The sequence below is a fragment of the Astatotilapia calliptera genome, chromosome 5 (genome assembly GCF_964374335.1).
Source record: "Astatotilapia calliptera chromosome 5, fAstCal68.1, whole genome shotgun sequence".
Lineage (NCBI taxonomy): Eukaryota > Metazoa > Chordata > Actinopteri > Cichliformes > Cichlidae > Astatotilapia > Astatotilapia calliptera.
This window is the reverse complement of record NC_137426.1, coordinates 10472501-10491392: the sequence shown is the minus strand read 5'-3', so window position 1 is coordinate 10491392 and position 18892 is coordinate 10472501. Positions and strand designations below refer to the sequence as shown.

At 40.9% G+C, this 18892-nt stretch overlaps 1 protein-coding gene and 1 pseudogene across 3 annotated transcripts in view; both read left to right on the top strand.

The window, feature by feature from the left end:
* Positions 1-720: 720 nt before the first annotated feature.
* On the top strand, positions 721-1970 carry LOC113021649 (transcription factor HES-5-like; annotated as a pseudogene). Its single transcript, XR_013908972.1, has 2 exons — positions 721-810; positions 919-1970. The product of XR_013908972.1 is annotated as a transcription factor HES-5-like (transcript).
* Positions 1971-4623: 2653 nt separating this feature from the next.
* Positions 4624-18892, top strand: part of pank4 (pantothenate kinase 4 (inactive)) — a 17223-nt gene continuing 2954 nt past the window's right edge. The window contains exons 1-16 of one of the 2 annotated variants that reach the window (XM_026167168.2): positions 4624-4778; positions 5226-5308; positions 6021-6229; positions 6840-7023; positions 7417-7509; positions 7620-7773; positions 10660-10841; positions 10976-11057; positions 14270-14370; positions 15431-15586; positions 16467-16579; positions 16979-17066; positions 17213-17364; positions 17536-17591; positions 18303-18352; positions 18886-18892. The exon at positions 18886-18892 is cut by the window's right edge and continues 98 nt beyond it. In XM_026167168.2, the coding sequence (XP_026022953.1) occupies positions 4658-4778; positions 5226-5308; positions 6021-6229; positions 6840-7023; positions 7417-7509; positions 7620-7773; positions 10660-10841; positions 10976-11057; positions 14270-14370; positions 15431-15586; positions 16467-16579; positions 16979-17066; positions 17213-17364; positions 17536-17591; positions 18303-18352; positions 18886-18892 (1831 nt within the window). In that variant the 5' untranslated portion in view covers positions 4624-4657. The remainder of the gene's footprint in view (positions 4779-5225; positions 5309-6020; positions 6230-6839; positions 7024-7416; positions 7510-7619; positions 7774-10659; positions 10842-10975; positions 11058-14269; positions 14371-15430; positions 15587-16466; positions 16580-16978; positions 17067-17212; positions 17365-17535; positions 17592-18302; positions 18353-18885) is intronic. The other variant, XM_080301158.1, reaches the window with a different exon arrangement.

Sequence of the window (18892 nt, the reverse complement as noted above, 5' to 3'; positions counted from 1 at the left end):
ATGAAAATGTGGTCCTTTTTAAACAGGTTATAAAGGCTTTTTCCGCAAAGTACATTTTGACAAAGACTTTTTTTTAAATCAATGCCACAATATATAATTTGACTAACGATGGTGGGTAATAAATACAGAAAGGGACTCTAATAGCTAATATCTCAGGTGATATCTTATTTCCTGACTGAGAAAGTTAAACTAAACTTACATTATGTAAGTTTGGTTTAACTAATGCACTCTATTAAAACAAAAAAGGTAATAATCAAACTTCAGCATATGGCCTTGTGCTATGTCTCAGATTATTGCTTAATCTTAAAACACAAATCTGCCTTTCAATCCTGCTATTTTATTTTAACATCATGGGATTTTTAATGTGAAAGGTGCATATGGCGTGTTCTCACATGTGTGATGGGATGATCAGCGTGTGCTCAGTCAAAGTTATTGATCAAAGCATCAGGGGGAAGATCTCCTCTCTACAGGGTCACAACTTTCCCAGATTCATACAAGCCCCACCCATTACCCCCACCCCCAGTCCTCCACCTGTTCCCCTGAGACCTAGCTATTGTTCCTCCAGCAATAAAACAACATTCAGCATGTTGCTTCATCCATATTGTCTTGCTGAGCTCCCTGATTGGTCAAAATGGTGAGAAACTTCAGCCAGGCCAGAACCCACATATTCATATGGAGATGTGAGATTATAAATAGTGAGATGAAGATGATAGAGAGATGAGATTTCTACAGCACAGATATCCAGGCATGGCACCTACAATCACTGCAGCAATGAGTAATTCTCAGAAGCATTCAACTCTGAATCACAAGGTAAATTGCCCACCAATACCTAAACATATCTTTACAAATTGTCTCATATAATGCTTAAGTTACACTCTGGATAAAGTTTATTTACTATTTTCTTTCCTCTTTTTGCAGATTAGAAAGCCTCTGGTGTAGAAGTTACGCAGAGAGCGAATTAACAGCAGCATTGAGCAACTCAAGTCTTTCCTGGGTCCAGAGTTCCTCAAACAGCAGACCGTTTGCTTCCTGAGACGACTGCAGCAGCAGCATCAAGCTGTGGCTTCAGCAGCTGTTGATAAGGGCTACTCCAGATGTGTCCAAGAGGTGGCACATGTTCTGTCCAAAGAGGAGGCGAACACTCTGTCTCAGAGAAGACTGCTGAACCACATCAACAAACTGCAAAACTCCTCTGACAACCTGAGAGAGGCTCATATCTCTCGTCTGAGCTACACAGTCCAGACTACCATGACCAAAGATAAGACTCGAGTCAACAGCTCCCTCTGGAGGCCGTGGTAGACACCAACTGACAGAAGATGTTAACAATGTGACCATGTTGGTTAAATATAAATAAGATTTTCAATGTTAAATGAGAAATCTGTGACAGATTTTGAGCACAAAGTTCTGTTGCACTGATAGTTTCTTTCTTTTTTAGAAACACAATATTGTTTTCTATGATAACATACTTTCTCTCATTGATGCATGATATGATAACTACCATAAAAACTGACCAAGCTTGGTTAGGAATGATCATACTTAACTTATATTCCTGTTGACAGGAGTTGTGAATTTTCTACCTACTTTTTTGTTTTAATATCACCCTTTCTGATGCACTTTTATGCATTGCTTTCTTATCTGGAAGATTTGTTGACCCATATTGGGTACTGGAATTATGTGTTCTATTATTAACATATTTTGCAGTGCAAAAAAGCATAAATGTGTGCATAACTCAAAATGTATTTTCTCTGATTGAGATTTGGGTCACTTTCTTTAGTTTATATTAAATTATCCTGCTGTGCCTTTTTTTAAACATACTGGAGCTGTTCATTCTACTCTGATTAAGGGCATTGACTAGAAATACAAGTTTTTGCTGCCATGCATCATCACCACTCATGCCTCAGTGAAAGTACGTAAACATGATGTGACCTCTTTATTCTTCACGATCAAAAATAAATAAATAAATAACTGAATATTGAGTTGTGTCACCTCATCCCTTCTACTGACAAAAGATCAGTGTTGGTCAAGCTTTTAGTGGAGCAGAGTTGTCATTGTTTACTGGAGCATTACATTGTTGAGATACATGAACCACATCTTTCAGTAAGGACACTTTCTGTTATGGCTGCCAAATATCTTGTAGCTGCTGCTAAAACACAGAAATCGATTCATTTCTTAAAACATATGATGACTTGTAAAATAAAACTGACAATTTGATCATTCCCATCTGTTGTTGTGCCTTTATTAGTCTTAAGGTTGGCAAGCTCCTCTTATTTCACAGTCTAGGATCACACTTCAAACATGTGGCCCTTGAGCCAGAACAGGCCATTTAAATGGTCGAATAAAGCCCTGAGAATGGCTTTTCAAAGCTGATAAATGCAGAGCAGAAGGTTTTCATGTTTAGACTACATGCTGCATTTGTAACAGGACTCTATTACTGAAAAACTGCAACATGACAGTTCTGACTAAACTCCCAATTCTGTCCAAGCTAGAAGTCAAGCTAATCATCAGTTTGACAGATTTCTGACTTCTTAAGGAGTTAACTCAACATGTTTTTTTTCATTTACTAAAGTAGTGTTGATTTCTAATGACAGTGGACTGGATGTGAAAAAAAGAAAGATCATTAGTTCTTGTACTTTGTAACATATACATTAGTACAAGTTATGCATCATATACGAGTGGGAGTGCATGTATTTGAGCCTCTATGTCTACTTTCGATCGTGCGCAGACAGGGACAATTACATTCAAACTTTTAGAAGGCTCAGCTTCCAATCGTCTCATAAATGCAGCGCTCCATAATTAATATTTATGGAATATGCTGTTTACAAATCTAATCAACGTAAATAATCAGAGATTCCAATCTAATCCACCCATTTTAGGGTGGAGCCTTTAGGTATCAAACCCGAGGCAAAGACTCAGTAATTAGAAGTGAAAGAAATGTGGCAAAGCAGATAAGATGACAAACAAGCACAACATTATTTCAGTCTCTTAACCACAGCAGTCCACCGAATCATCAAGCACTTATCCAGTACAGACACTGGAACATCACCTTGTCACTCCATAGACCTGTAAACAAACCAAACTGGTAATACAGTTGTTTTATATTAAAGTTTTTGAATTCATACAGTGCAAACCCTCTATTTAATATGCAGTCACAGCACAGAGCATCATGTACTCCAATTTCATGAGTGGAGAATAGATTTGTAGTCCCTTACATGGCAGCCGTCCTGTTCAAGACAAGTTTAGAGTGGTATGAATCCTGTAAAATGCGACCATTCATATCAATATGGGATCAATATGATGTGAGTCAACAACAGTACAAAACACTGCTTAGTTATGAGAAATCATCAATGTATGTGAGAAAACAGAAGCTACAGCTTCATCATTTCTGGTGAATTTGACTACATGTCTACTCTTTATTGTTTCTTTTTGCTCGCTCTCTCTCTCTTTGCTGTCTCCATCCAGCCCTCTTTATCTTCGTCTCTCAGTCTTGGTGCCGGCACAAAGTTAAATATTACTGGTAACAAAAAGCACTAACAGATTCATATCTATTTACAGCAACATTCAAACTGAATGCAGGTTGCAGACGGTTATTAACAGTCAACATCCTTTTGACTTGCTGTCACCTGGATCTGGAGCTGTACACTAAACAAACACTGAAGCCCAATTCAATAAGAACAGGAACAGACAATTTTTAAGAACTAAAATAAAAAAAATCATCTCCTTGGCTCGCAACTTGTGACATACCAGCAGACTACTGGCTCAGACAGTTAAAATTAACTAATAATCTCTAGTGATTTAAGATAGATTAGATAAAGTTTTTAACGCTATTTATAGGACAAATAAAAAAGCAGACATTTTATAAGTCACAGCAATGTCCCCTCAGTTTGAACTTTTGCTATATGTCAGTTAAAGTGTGTTTTAAATCTGCGTCACTGATTTGTGTCATGAAATTACATCTTCATCTTCTTGCTGCAGCCAAAGTCTTATTCAGTCTATTAAAATCAAACCAGCAACGCCTCTGTGTGAGCACACTGTAACATCATGATATCATCAACACTAGACATTAAACCTGTTTTCATTCTATCCTGTACTGGCGTCAGTTGACAAGTTGGGAAAATAAAACATTTGAAGATAATTTTAGAAAATAATACTAAAATGCGCTGTTATTACTACTATTACTACTATTAGTTATTTTTAGGGGTGCTCTGATGAAATTTTGAGGTGCCAAAGGGTTTCAGTCTCACTTGCCTATGTGCCTGGATTACAAAAAAATCCAAAATAAATTCAAACTTGTGCGCTCAGTTCTTAGTTTAATTCTTTCACCCTGGAAAAAGAATACTTCAAATAAGTCATCAAAAGCCCCCCAAATATCATACCATTCACGTCTGTGACGAGTATAAGTAAACTTCTGACGTCAACTGTACGTCCACGAATTCTAAAATTATCCGTTTTTTTAATTAGTTAATACGTTTTTTACATAATAAAATAATTATTAGTGTGGAATGGGGGAAAAAACCCGCGTTACTACCTGTTAACGTTCACGTCGCTCCAGAACTTGTTTACCAGATGACGTGCACGCTCTGCACTGGGCGTGGATGCTGATTGGACGTCGCGGGGCACGCACGTACAGCACGCACACAGCGTCACGTAATTACCGACCATGGCGGAATGTGGTCGAGTTGACAGCAACACAAGTCACACCATGGATAAAAGCATTACTCTTCCTCCCGATGAAATCTTCCGCAATTTGGAAAACGCAAAGCGCTTCGCCATAGATATCGGTACTTGGAAATATGAGCGCTTTCTTTCATTTTGCGGCAACTTTTGTACACACTGAGCTAATCTTCGTGTTTGTAGACCAGCTCTGCCGCATCCTTAATACTCTGACAAACACTAGACTTTAGGTGAAAGAAGACAAAGCTAATGGTAGCGGCTTAACTTTACACGCGATGTTAATTTGTTTGACAGCCAGTCAGTTTATTCTAAAGATGGAAGTCTGATGAGCTTTCGGGATTATCGTTTTACCTTTAAGCGGATGTGTGCCTAAACACAACCTGGCCAACTTTGACAAGTGCACGAGCCTGCACGTTAGCTGTTAGCTACTCCGTTATAAGAACTTATCTCTTTCAAGACAACATCAGAGTTTGTCACTTCATTGCTCGTTTTAAATGTCGATTCGCCCTGCTGTTTTCTTATCGGACATTATCGATGTTGTTTTGCTTTAACAGGTGGCTCTTTGACAAAGCTGGCTTACTACTCAACCGTCCAGCACAAGGTGGCCAAAGTGCGATCATTCGACCACACTGCAAAGGTACGGATGAAAAATACACTGTTTATGCTTTAAAATGCAACCACCCAAAAATATGAATCAGCACACTTGTAGGATGTTCATTCAGCCTTGTTTTGTTTTTGTTTGTTACTTAGAATAACAAAAACAAACAAACAAACAAACAAAAACATAGCAAAATCAGATCAAGTATTGGGAGAAGTGTGCTGACCCATCCTTACATCATCAGCTAGTACTCTGTACTTTTCACGAAGTACATGTCAGTACTTTCTTGCACCTCCTCTGGGTGTTATGATGTGCAGGATTTTTTGAGGTATATGCTCCACTATAAAAACCAAAGCTCTCCATCAATCTCCTTCTAATAATTTTAACTATAATTTTCAATTAGATTAGTATCTGGGTTGTTTGCTGACCATGTCACGGGGATGAGGAAAAGCTTTAACTGTAGCTTTGGGACGTCCGTAAAAATCACTTAATCATAATGATTGTCATCTCCCTTGGTCCTTTACATTAGATGCATTCCTACATCTTGAAGTCAAACTATTCAGCTACTAAATATATTTCTGAGTTGTTGTTTTTTTTAATTTGATTTGCTACAGAGTTTAAAAATAAGTGCTGGCTGTGCATCCTTCAAGTGTAGCAATTCCACATTTTTTTGTCAGGGCTTGTATCAGAAGCCAACATCTGGACTGCTTGAAGTACTCAGACATTTCTCTTCCGTATGTCTGTTTTCTAGGCGGCTGCTGGTGACAAGCTGTATGAAATATCAATGCAGGAGGAGGTGACGGCACGCCTGCACTTTATCAAGTTTGAAAATGCTTACATCGAAACATGCTTGGACTTCATTAAAGACCATCTAGTTAACACTGAAACCAAAGTTATCAAAGCCACAGGTGGAGGGGCACACAAGTTCAAAGAGCTAATCGAGAGGAAACTGGGACTCAAGTCAGTATATACAAATCAATGTTAGCTATCACCAAAAAAAACCCTTTACCTGTGCTGTATCATTCAGCATTTGTGGCAGTGTGCTAAAGTGTAGAAACTGTAGGTATAAATGGAAACAAAGGGAGCTACATTTCTAGCATATTCTGGGTGACCAGCCTTGAATTAACAATAGTCCTCCGTTCTTGTTGTAACCAGTGCACAAAGCAATATCCTGTCCTCTTCCTGTAAAACAGGAAATTGCACGACAAATTGTATGGTTTTTTTTTACAGAGACCTTTGGAAGACCTTATAAAGACTCCTCTGGAAAATATTTAATATTTGATGGCTTCCCAAGTTTGGCAGCCTTCTTTTTTTGTATCGGCTAATTAAACAGACGACAAAAAAATCATTAATGTGATCGAGAGCGAGATACAGTTTCAGTTTTCCCAGTTTGTTACTCTAGTCATTTAATACAAAAAAGTAACGTATTTGCATCAGCTGGTGCTTGTTTGTAATTATTACCTGTGTAGCCAGTGTAGCTTGAAGAGTGTAAATTTGTAGTCACATTGAATTAGATCGTTTGTTATTGTTGGTGATGATGCTCACCTGTTTTTGTGCTGTACTGTGGCAGAGTGGACAAAGAGGATGAGATGACATGCCTCATCAAGGGCTGTAATTTTGTACTGAAGAACATACCACACGAGGCTTTCGTGTACGCCAAGCATGCCGACTCAGAATTCCGCTTTCAGACGACTAATCCAGACATCTTTCCTTACCTGCTGGTAAACATCGGCTCCGGGGTGTCCATAGTTAAGGTAATACAATAAATAAGTAAGAGAATAAAGAATGCTCCTTCTTGTGCTGCATCTGCATTCATTACATTGGAACATGTTTCCATTTCTTCCCATCCTTTGCATTTGCACAGATTTTAAGAGTATACTTTGTTATACTTTCCAAATACCCTGTTTTTCCCACATGTCTTTGTGTCCTCTTAAAAAGCTCAATTATAGAAACAACAGACAAATACTGGCTTTTTAAAAGGACTTAAGATGCAGTGTTTTTTGTTAAATAGAACATACTATCACTTCTCTCAATGATGCAGTAAAAATATAATATTAAGAGGTTATATGATCACTTTCATTTGATTTACTAGGTTCTTTTGTGATTAACGCACTACGCTGTATCACTTTTTTTCTCACTTTCTCCAGGTTGAATCAGAGGACAAATTTGAGAGAATAGGAGGAAGCTCAATAGGTGGAGGGACATTCTGGGGACTTGGAGCCCTTCTCACCAAAACAAAGGTATCCTGAGTAATGTGGACTGGTTTTATTACAAGTCATTTATCAGCAACTACTTAAATCGTGTATTTAAGGTTGTCTTGACTTTTTTTTTTAATTTATTTAAACCATAGAGATTTGACGAGCTGCTACAGTTGGCCTCGAAAGGTCAGCATGCAAGTGTTGATATGCTTGTTAAAGATATCTATGGAGGATCATACGGGTATTTGGGTTTGACTGGAGATCTTATAGCGAGCAGTTTTGGGAAGTCTGCTACTGCCGACAAAGGTGAGTCATGGACGAACAGGTTTCATTTAGCTAACCTGTAGTGTTATGTAAGTGTTGAGTCACTCCTCATTTCATTACATTTTGCTAAAAAATAATGGGAAAACGTGCAATAATTTATGTATTATTATTTATTTATTTATTGTAATTTCTGTAAGTAGTATTAAAGAGGACTTTTCCAGGCTTCTAGAAGGACATTCAAAGCTCTTCTTTGGATGTTGGCTGTGTTTTTGTTCTCACACTGCTTCAATGGGAAGGCCAATTAATGGCTGATAATGAATCATTATATCTTGGTTTGTTTTCACTGCATTGTCAGTGTGTTTGGGTTCACACCCATGCTGGACAATTAAGTTGTTGCCAGTCAGATACTTTACATATTGCACTGGATGATGGATCAAAATCTTTCTGTGATCTCCAACACCACTGGCTGAAACACAGCCGCAAACCATTACAGAGCCTCCTCTGTGTTTCAGAGATGGCTATAGACACTGACTGCTGTATTTCTACTCTGAACTCATCTGTACATATTAAAAATGAATTTAAACAAAAAAATAAATAAAATCATATCCGTCACTCCATGTGACCTGTTGCCACTAATTTTCAGTTCAGTTCTAGTGTAATTTGGCATACCTCAGCCTTTTTGCCCCGTTTCCCCTCCTGAAGAGTGTCTTCTTGACAGCCACCCTTCCACTGAGACCGTTTCTAATGAGGCTTCAGTGAACTGTAGATGGATCAACTGAAGGGCCATATTTATCTTTGGATTTTTTCCTTTTTCTTAAGGCAGTGAGTTTCATATACTGTTCATCTGCTGTAGATATTTGGCATGCCACTTCTTCTTTTATCCTCCAGCTTCCTCAAATATTTCTAATGGGTACACTGCACAGCATGCTGCAGTATGCCAAGCCAGCTAATAGCTCTTTGGGAATCACCTGGTCGTTGCAAAAAAATATTATCTTATGCCTGTTAACTGTTATCTTTAGCATTTTTTTGTGGATTCAACTAAAGAAATGGGAGCAAATTATATGTTAAGTGGCAGGCTGCTAATAAGAAAGTGCCTAAAGGGTCAATTTAAAATTGTTTCTTTTTTAAGTTGTCTGTTATGTGTGGACACAACACTGGTTCATCCCTTTAGTTATATTGCGCTTTTGTTTAATTGCGAAAATAGTACAAAAACTGGGCTGAAAATGAGCATAAAGCAGTTAATGTCCAAAGAAAACTCTCAAAGACCTTCAAAAAGCTCAAAGAACGTTTTCCCAAGAAAAAATTAGAAACTTGCAAGAATGTGCATCTCATGGAAGCAAATTATAAAGAAATTGTGGGTGGTTAAAGACAGTACTGTGCATCCTTGTAATGTCAGACTCTAACAACTTGGTTATATATTGTGTTTTGTATTTGCAGCTTATTCATTTATCATGACAAAAAAAACACCTCACATCCTTTTAGTATGTTTTTAGTCCTAAAATGAAAGAGGCTTGCTCTGAAGATCAACAGCTGCAGGGCAACAGCTGCAGTAAGCTCAGATTATTCATGGTAAAATGTATTTCAGTGATGGCCTAGTTTCAAAGCGTAATATATCTGAATTTGCATTTAAACTCAAACCACACTAGTCCACCTCAGATTATTACATTTGAGTAGTTTCTTCCTCAGTATGTGGAAAAATGGCTTCTTCCTTTTTAACTGTCATATAATGGTGATTTTTAAGTGTAGCTACTGGCAGTTTAAAGATGTAATTGATTTAAATAAATTGATTATAACCAGATACTTTTATTTCTCTAACAAGGCAGGATCCCTGTTCTTTTTTACCTTGTTAACTACTTCATGTGATGTTTTTGCTCAAAGACATATGAGCATGGCTGTCATGGCTGAGCATTTCTATTGGAATTGCAGCCCAGTTTAATGCCTAACAATCCTCTCACATGCCATATCTTTTAGGGAGGGTTTAACTTGTCAGAACTTGCAATTACAAACGAGTTTGAGCTAACATTAGTGACACCCTATATATTAGGTAATGTCAGGAAAAAAATATCCTATATAGAGCTTTTCTACTTAGTTTTCTACACATGCTTTCTATCTAACATCAACAGCAACTTGGGGTTTAGGATCTTGCCCAAAGATACTTTGGCAGACTGAAGACTGGAGACACCAACCTTCCAGTTAGTGAATGACCTGCTCTACCTCATGAACCAGGGCTGGTTTATTCATATATTACATATTGACTATACATATTAAAGGAGGAAATCGTGTTGAGTTGCTTCTAAGCCATACTTGGCCCTGTTGCCTCACAGCAAAAAGTTCTCACCCTGTCAGGTTTTCTTTGTGTGCTCCTGCTTCCTTCCATAGTCCAAAGACATGCACTTCCTGGGGTTAGGGGTTAAGTGATGATTCAAATTGCCCATAGGTGTGAATGTTACCATAAATTGGAAAAGTAGAAGAGGATGGATGGGTGAAAGCCAAACTCTATCATGATAAATTGAATTTTGTTGTCTCCAGGAAAAAAAAGCATCTAATATTTTTCAGTTTTATTACAGCTACAGAATCAAATTGATGCCTCTTCATCCGGTGTTGTATTGGTGAATATTATGGAATAAAGGGATGGTGTTATCCCAGAAAATTCAACATCTTTTATAATTTATTGAAGTGAAGTCTGTAACTGTTCAGCTGCTACTGTTGAGCAATTATTGTAGGTAAGTAGTAATTCTAGGTTATAGTTCCAGTTTGAAAATTAAGGAAGTGTTTTAATATGTTTTTTTTTTTTGTTTGTTTTTTTGTTGTTGTTGTTTTTTGTTTTATGGAGGCTATCACAGTGCCATCCCGGTGCTATTTATATACTAATATAAAGTCTTACCTCTTTTATGCCTTTATGTTCATATAACCTGCTCTGAATTTTAGACTTTTCTAAAGAAGACATGGCCAAGAGTTTACTCCATATGATAAGCAATGACATCGGGCAGCTGGCCTGTCTTTATGCCAAGCTTCACAACCTGTCCAGAGTGTATTTTGGAGGCTTCTTTATTAGAGGACACCCTGTTACCATGCACACAATCACCTATAGCATCAACTTCTTTACCAAGGCAAGCAAAACTTTGTGCTCTGACACAGAAACAACTTTACAAAAGGCAGTCGTCTATTTGTTTCATGTCAGTATAGCTGTGAACTGTACAATATTTAAACCACAGCCTTTTGACCTCCTCTTGCTTTGTTGTAGGGTGAAGTTCAGGCCTTGTTTTTGAGGCATGAAGGTTATTTGGGAACCATTGGAGCCTTTCTTAAAGGAGCAGAGGAAGACAGTAAGAAAGAAACAGCTAATGCCTGTTGTGGTTTTCAAACAACGATGATTGCACTTGACTGTTCTGCTTTGGTTTAGACAACAACCTGATCTAGTTGGTCTTTGACAGGGCTCTTGTTCTTATCTTATAATTTCTGCTGCTAACTATCCATCCATCCATCCATCTTCATCCGCTTTGTCCGGGGCCGGGTCGCGGGGGCAGCAGCCTAAGCAAAGAGGCCCAGACCTCCCTCTCCCCAGCCACCTCCTCCAGCTTATCCGGGGGAATACCAAGGCGTTCCCAGGCCAGCCGAGAGATATAATCTTTCCAGCGTGTCCTGGGTCTGCCCTGGGGCCTCCTCCCGGTGGGACATGCCTGGAACACCTCACCCAGGAGGCGCCCAGGGGGCATCCTTGTCAGATGCCCGAACCACCTCAGCTGGCTCCTTTCGATGTGGAGCAGCAGCTGCTCTACTCTGAGCCCCTCCCGGATGGCCGAACTTCTCACCCTATCTCTAAGGGAGAGGCCAGCCACCCTTCGGAGGAAGCTCATTTCTGCCGCTTGTATCCGCGATCTCGTTCTTTCGGTCACTACCCACAGCTCGTGGCCATAGGTGAGGGTAGGGACGTAGATCGACCGGTAAATTGAGAGCTTCGCTTTTACACTCAGCTCCCTCTTCACCACGACGGACCGGTGCAGCATCCGCATTACTGCAGCTGCAGCCCCAATCCGTCTGTCGATCTCCGGCTCCCTTCTCCCATCACTCGCGAACAAGACCCCGAGATACTTAAACTCCTCCACTTGGGGCAGGAACTCATCCCCGACCCGGAGTGGGCACTCCACCCTTTTCCGGCTGAGAACCATGGCCTCAGATTTGGAGGTGCTGATCCTCATTCCCGCTGCTTCACACTCGGCTGCGAACCGCTCCACCCGATGAAGCCAACAGAACCACATCATCTGCAAAAATCAGAGATGAGATTCTGAGGCCACCAAAGCGAAAGCCCTCCGCCACTTGGCTGCGCCTAGAAATCCTGTCCATAAAAATTATGAACAGAACCGGAGACAAAGGGCAGCCCTGGCGGAGCCCATCACCCACCGGGAACGAGTCCGACTTATTGCCGGCAATGCGAACCAAGCTCTTGCAACGGTTGTATAGGGTTCGAATGGCCCGTAGCAATGGGCCAGACACCCCATATTCCCGCAACACCTCCCACAGGACACCCCGAGGGACACGGTCGAATGCCTTCTCCAAGTCCACAAAACACATGTAGACTGGTTGGGCAAACTCCCATGCACCCTCAAGTATCCTGGAGAGGATAAAGAGCTGGTCCAGTGTTCCGCGACCAGGACGAAAACCGCATTGTTCCTCCTGTATCCGAGGTTCGACTAACGGACGAACTCTCCTTTCCAGCACCCTGGCATAGACTTTCCCAGGGAGGCTGAGGAGTGTGACCCCCCTGTAGTTGGAACACACCCTCCGGTCCCCTTTCTTGAAGATGGGGACCACCACCCCGGTCTGCCAGTCCACAGGTACTGCCCCTGATCTCCACGCAACATTGCAGAGGCGTGTCAACCAGGACAGCCCTACAACGTCCAGAGCCTTCAGGAACTCGGGGCGGAGCCCCTGGTGTTGTTTAACTGCCTCAGTGACCTCGCCCCCGGAAATTGGCGGGTCATTCCCCTCATCCCCAGACTCTGCTTCCTCCTCGGAAGACGTGTCAGTGGGATTAAGGAGGTCCTCGAAGTATTCCTTCCACCGCCTGACAATTTTCTCAGTCGACGTCAGCAGCGCTCCGCCAGCACTATACACAGTGCAGGTAGAGCACCGCTTTCCCCTCCTGAGACGTCTGACGGTTTGTCAGAATCTCTTCGAGGCAGCCCGAAAGTCTTTTTCCATGGCCTCTCCGAACTCCTCCCACACCCGAGTTTTTGCTTCAGCCACTGCCCGAGCCGCATTCCGCTTGGCCTGTCGATACCTGTCGGCTGCCTCCGGAGTCCCACAGGCTAACCAAGCCCGATAGGACTCCTTCTTCAGCCTGGTGGCTCCCTTCACCTCTGGTGTCCACCATTTGGTTCGGGGATTACCACCACGGCAGGCACCAACCACCTTGCGGCCGCAGCTCAATGCAGCAGCTTCGGCAATGGAGACGCTGAACATGGTCCATTCGGACTCAATGTCCCCAGTCTCCCTCGGAATGCTGTTGAAGCTCTGCCGGAGGTGTGCGTTGAAGATCTCGCGGACTGGGGCCTCTGCTAGACGTTCCCAGCACACCCTCACTACGCGTTTAGGTGCACCAGGTCTGTCCAGCGTCTTCCCCCGCCACCTGATCCAACTCACCACCAGGTGGTGATCAGTTGACAGCTCAGCCCCTCTCTTTACCCGAGTGTCCAGAACATATGGTCGCAGGTCTGCTGATACGATTACAAAATCGATCATCGACCTACGGCCTAGAGCATCCTGGTGCCACGTGCACTTATGGACACTCTTATGTTCGAACAGGGTGTTCGTTATGGCCAAACTGTGATTAGCACAGAAGTCCAATAACAGAGCACCGCTCGGGTTCAGATCAGGGAGGCCGTTCCTCCCAATCACGCCCCTCCAGGTCTCGCTGTCGTTACCCACGTGAGCTAACTAGTAGCTGCTAAATCCTTTATATCAAGTAGCTTTCTAGATTCAACCTGTGGTTGGACAGACTCTCTACTCCCCCGTCACGGACTGCAGCTGGACAAAAGTAGTCTTTTTTTTTTCCTGCTCTTGAGATCCACTGCACGTTGAAGGCCCACTCTAACCAGAACCTGCAGCACTAGTGCTCCTTCACTAAGCTCTTCAAGACTGCACAACAGGGACTACCTTTGCTAGTTGGAGTCCAAGATGGTGAAGTTAAAGTCCATCCACAGTGACCACTGGAACAGTTATGGGTATTCTGTGGGAAACATTAAAAGGATCACTGAAAACTTAACAGTATTATGAGAATTTTTTTGGAAGCAGTTTTTAGTGAGATTAAGTATAAATAAAATCTGTGGAGGTGGTCCTTGACAAAAACACATTTCATAAACTGCCATAATAGTATATTAAAGGAATGGTGTATCATCAAAGACCAATAACGGTAACGTTTAAATACGTTAACTTTGCAAAAGACTTGTTTAAATATTAACTGTAATGATATTAAAATTCTCTGTAATCCAAACAGTGTTTGGTAAATATATTAACGTTTACATTTTTTCTCCTCTAGATCCAAACCAGTATAGCTGGGGTGAGAATTACGCAGGTAGCTCAGGTCTGATGAGCGTTTCTCCTGACATGAATCCTATGCAACGTGCTCGTAGTGGAACGGTGAGTCCACAGTGAGTTAGAGATTTGTGGTATCTGAAGACCTGAGGCTGGGCCACGTAGCACAACATGGCACATCAGCCCTCATTTGCTAATGTTTTTTTTCTTTAAATCCTTTTCCATCTAATTATTGATAAGTTTGTCTATAAACTTCAATTAATGTTTTCGTTTTTGATGGAGATGCCATCATTATTGTTCTCGCTGAATACAAAGTCATAAAAAATTCATTCCGTTCATCTTTGTATTCTAATTTTTTTCCCATTTTCTGTCCACACACTCTTCTAACTCTCTCCTTCAGTTTCCTGTAAGTACCTCTGCCTGCTTTGCTTGTTTGGTGGTTTGATGGCACATTGGTTGTGTTCAACACGTCGTGTAACTGCAAACACTTAAACAGTTGTTGTGACAGGCATTCATTTGTGTGTTCACATTAGATGAACAATAGAAAATAATAGGTTGTTTGATGGTTTTAAAAGATGTGAAGTGTTTCAGGTGTGCACTTTGCTTTTTTTGTAATACCTTGAGCTTCTAGGCCACTGTAGTAGCAGGAGCAGCTATGTGCCCTCCCCACTCCCAGTCTCCCTCCCTCAGCCCACAATCACTGAAATACCCTTGTGCCCAACTCGCATTCACTAGTTTTCATTACTGCAGACTTCTTTGCTTTTCTTTCCTCTCGAGAAACCATCAGCAGATGTACTAAGTTCTTTAAAAGGAAAGGACTTCCTCTAATGGACTATTGATTGTGTCCATTTAATGAATCTGTTGGCTTTCATTGGCTTTTAGAGTTAAATTCTGGTTTAACCTCTCCTCTTTACTACATCTCACGCTCATCGTTTTTGTTGACACACTGAAGAAAAAATACTGACATGAGTGCCACAAAGAAGGGGAAATATTTTAAAATACATCCTGGAATGATGGTGTTTAAGAAGGGTAGTGGGAATAGGCTTGTACAATTTAACAGCTGGAATAAACGTCAAGTTATCTGAGTGGTTAGGCTTTTATCCATAAAAGCCTTTTATGGGCAAGGCGTGATAGCGTGAATGTTTTCTGTGTCTTTGTTGTACAGTTTGACATGTTGGAGATGGACCGTCTGGAGAGGCAACTGGTGAACCTGCCTCTGCTGCAAGACCCTTCCTCTTACATCCCTGACACTGTGGACCTCACAGAGGATGCTCTGGCCCGTGAATACTGGCTATACTGCTTCGAAGAGGCCCTAGATGGGGTAGGATGGCATCATAGTTGTAATAGCAAGACAAATGTGGTAAATATCTGCAAAATTATTCTTAAAAAATGGGGAAAAAACACAATGACAAAAATCAAGTCGGAGCCCAGCATTCGGCTTTGAAATCGAAGGTATGAATTCTAAGGTGTCTGTTTCTATTAATATTTTAACTCTGTCAGATTAGACAGCTACAAAGTAATGTTGTCTTCTCATTACTATAGACATGACTGACTGCACGTTCTTCCCACGTTACTCATGCATGCAGCATCATGAAGAGCTGCTAGCTAGTAATTTCCAGTAAAGAATGTAAACACAATGGGAACCAAAGCAGTGTTTGTAATGCTATCTGCCAGTCTAGTCACAGTTCCACCTGACTGCACTGGCAGCATCGTTGGCTGTCAGACTGCTCTGTGTTTATTTTGGTCAACCTCAATTAAATTGCTCAAAATAATTCTAACATGCCAGTCTTTCTGTTAGGACGTACTGAGGGATCTCAGATGAGGCATAGGTTCTCATAGATTGTGACACATCATGCAAGACAAAAAGAAAATGTTGTGCATGACATCCATTTTTTTCCTTCTGAACCCAAAGAAATTATCCCATCTTTGCTCATAATTGGGTTGATATATAGTGTAGTTTGATTTTTGGGTCACTGTTGGGGAGATCTGTCTCTTATGTGGTGGGATCTTTTTTTTAACAAAGGAATGAATTTTGACCTGATCCTGGTCTGACAGTAAAGCTTCACGTTTCCCTTTTGGATCTGGGAAAAGTTCTAGTTGAAATATTTGCCATTTACATGGTGATGTATACACATTTCTTTTATTTCTTTGCTCAAAAGTTGAAGTGTTTTTTGATTACTTTTTTTTTGGTCCTTGAGCAGGTGGTTAAGAGAGCTGTAGCGAGTCAGCCTGACATGCCGGAGGCAGCCCTGCGTGCTGAGAAGTTCCGTCAGAAATACAGACACAAGCTTCAGACCCTTCGTCAACAGCCGTTGTAAGGACTGCTAGTGGCTCTGCTACTGCATCTAGTTTACTCAGAGGTTGCTTTAAGTCGAACTCTTTCTTCACCGTCTGCATTAGTTTCATCTCTTTATACCGGCAAAATCTTGATGTTGATCCTGTTTACTCTTTCAGTTTTTAGGACTGGGCTGCACTCCATAAGTGTGGATTAGTAATAGAATCACAGCACTAGGTCTGTAACAGTCTATAAAATTTAAAGAAGAAATACTTCCAAATTCCAGATATTTATATATTTTAACTTTCTAATAGTTTATTTCAGAACATTAAAAAAGGGGGGGAAACTGTGGAAAAGTGCTTTGCATTTATTATCCCAGCCCGGTTGTTTCTATATGTTTCTCTCTTGCTAACATAGAGTGCTTCTCTTCTCACCTAGTGCTTATGGATCCCTCACTGTCAGAAGTTTGTTAGACACGAGGGAACACTGTTTAAACGAGTTCAACTTTCCTGATCCCTACTCTAAGGTGAAATCTATCAAATGTGTTGTTTTGCTTTTATGCACCTTTCTTGAATTTTACAGCTGAATTGGCCTTTAGTGACCAATGTCATGACTCTGTAGTTTTCTTTTTGTTGACTTTGTTTTTGTTGTATTGTTTTTTTTGTATTTCAGATTAAACAGAGAGAGAATGACATTGCTCTCAAGTACTATCAAAAGGCAGTGAAGTCCTTGGATGAGCTGAGCTGGGAGGAGAAACAGTTTGCCCTAGTCCAGGGTGTCCTGGCTGGGAATGTCTTTGACTGGGGAGCCAAGGCCGTGTCAGAGTGAGTGGTCTTTTTTTCATCTCTTGCTGGGTTCATAGATTACATCAACCCAGCTGCACAAGCTTTTAGAGACACAAAACATTTTAGCCTCAGTCTTGAAGTTTTGTTATTTTTTGGTAAACTGTTGCTGGTTTGAGCTCACTTTAGTCTGTTTCGTTTTGACACTTACAGCGTCCTGGAATCTGACCCCGAGTTTGGGTTTGAGGAGGCTAAACGACAGCTGGAAGGTATCCAAGTACTTTAACACAATTGCAGTTGCAACTGCACTGCAGAAGTATTGTTAACTACACGTTAGCAGGGCATAAGCACTGTCAGAGGTCTATCTGTGTCTCAGTCCATGCAAGCACATTGTGTGCAATGTGAGGGTCAACTGTGTTTCATAAGCACTCAGACAGACAGAACGTTTAGGCTTATTTTTATTATACTAACATGTCTCCTTGCTTCTCTCACTTGCTCTTACATTTTATCTCCTTCCAGTCAGGATGTGAGAGATGAGAAGACCGAGGAACCAAATTCAAACTTTTGTTCCTCTTAAGTAACTTGGTTAGTTTTAATGTCATCACATGGGTACACCTTGGGTTGATTGGATTGGATTTCCAATCCCATATTAGTTTAAGGAGAGAGAAAAAACATTAAGCCTTAAGATAGCATATTGAAAATCTCCCAGCATCACATGACAACTGAAGCATGAAAATGAACTTTTAAGTGCAAGTAAATATTGTTGTACAGCTGGTGTGGAGGCAGATTGATATTTTCAAGAGGAAGGTATCTGTTTAGTTTGACATCACTTCAAACATTTCCTATAAGCTGTGTGCCTTTTTGCTTGCTGTTACACCTTCTGATGTCTGCTGATGATACACTGTCGGATTTTAGACCTGCTTTTATGCCTCTTGGTGGTCAGACTGACATTTGTATTTTCTTTTTTATTCCCCTCTCAGAGCGGCCATGGCTCGTTGATTCCTATGACCAGTGGCTTGAAAGACTAAAGGTCAGATTCATTCTGTTGGTCTTCACACTCACAAGCTGTTTTCACATGTGATCTTAGGGCAATATCTATAAAATCAGGCCTGGATCTTGGCTGAAGTTGTGCATTTTTACATGCATCACACAGCAGCAGACAGTTTGATTCAGACATGTTTTCACCTCTGTGTTGGATATAAGTGTATTCTTTCATTGGATGTCTCATTAGAAATTAAGCAAACTTTGTTTCCCTTTGGATCTGACTATGTGATTGAAGCTTTTTCACACATGTACTGCAGTCATGTACCTTTCTAGACGTTTCCCTGGAGGAGCTTCGTGTGAAAACACAAACTGAGACAATAAATGGTCTTAAACCTACCATAAACACCTTATGTTCAACACTTTTTGAACTAGGGATAAGCATGTTTTGATGAACCACAAAGGGATAACATCTTCTGGGTGGTCATTAGTAGTGTTTTGCATACTTGCAGGAATGTTTCTGTGTTTTATTTTCTTGATAATTAATGGCTGAATGTCATCCATCCTGGTTTTCTCTTGCAGGGTCCTC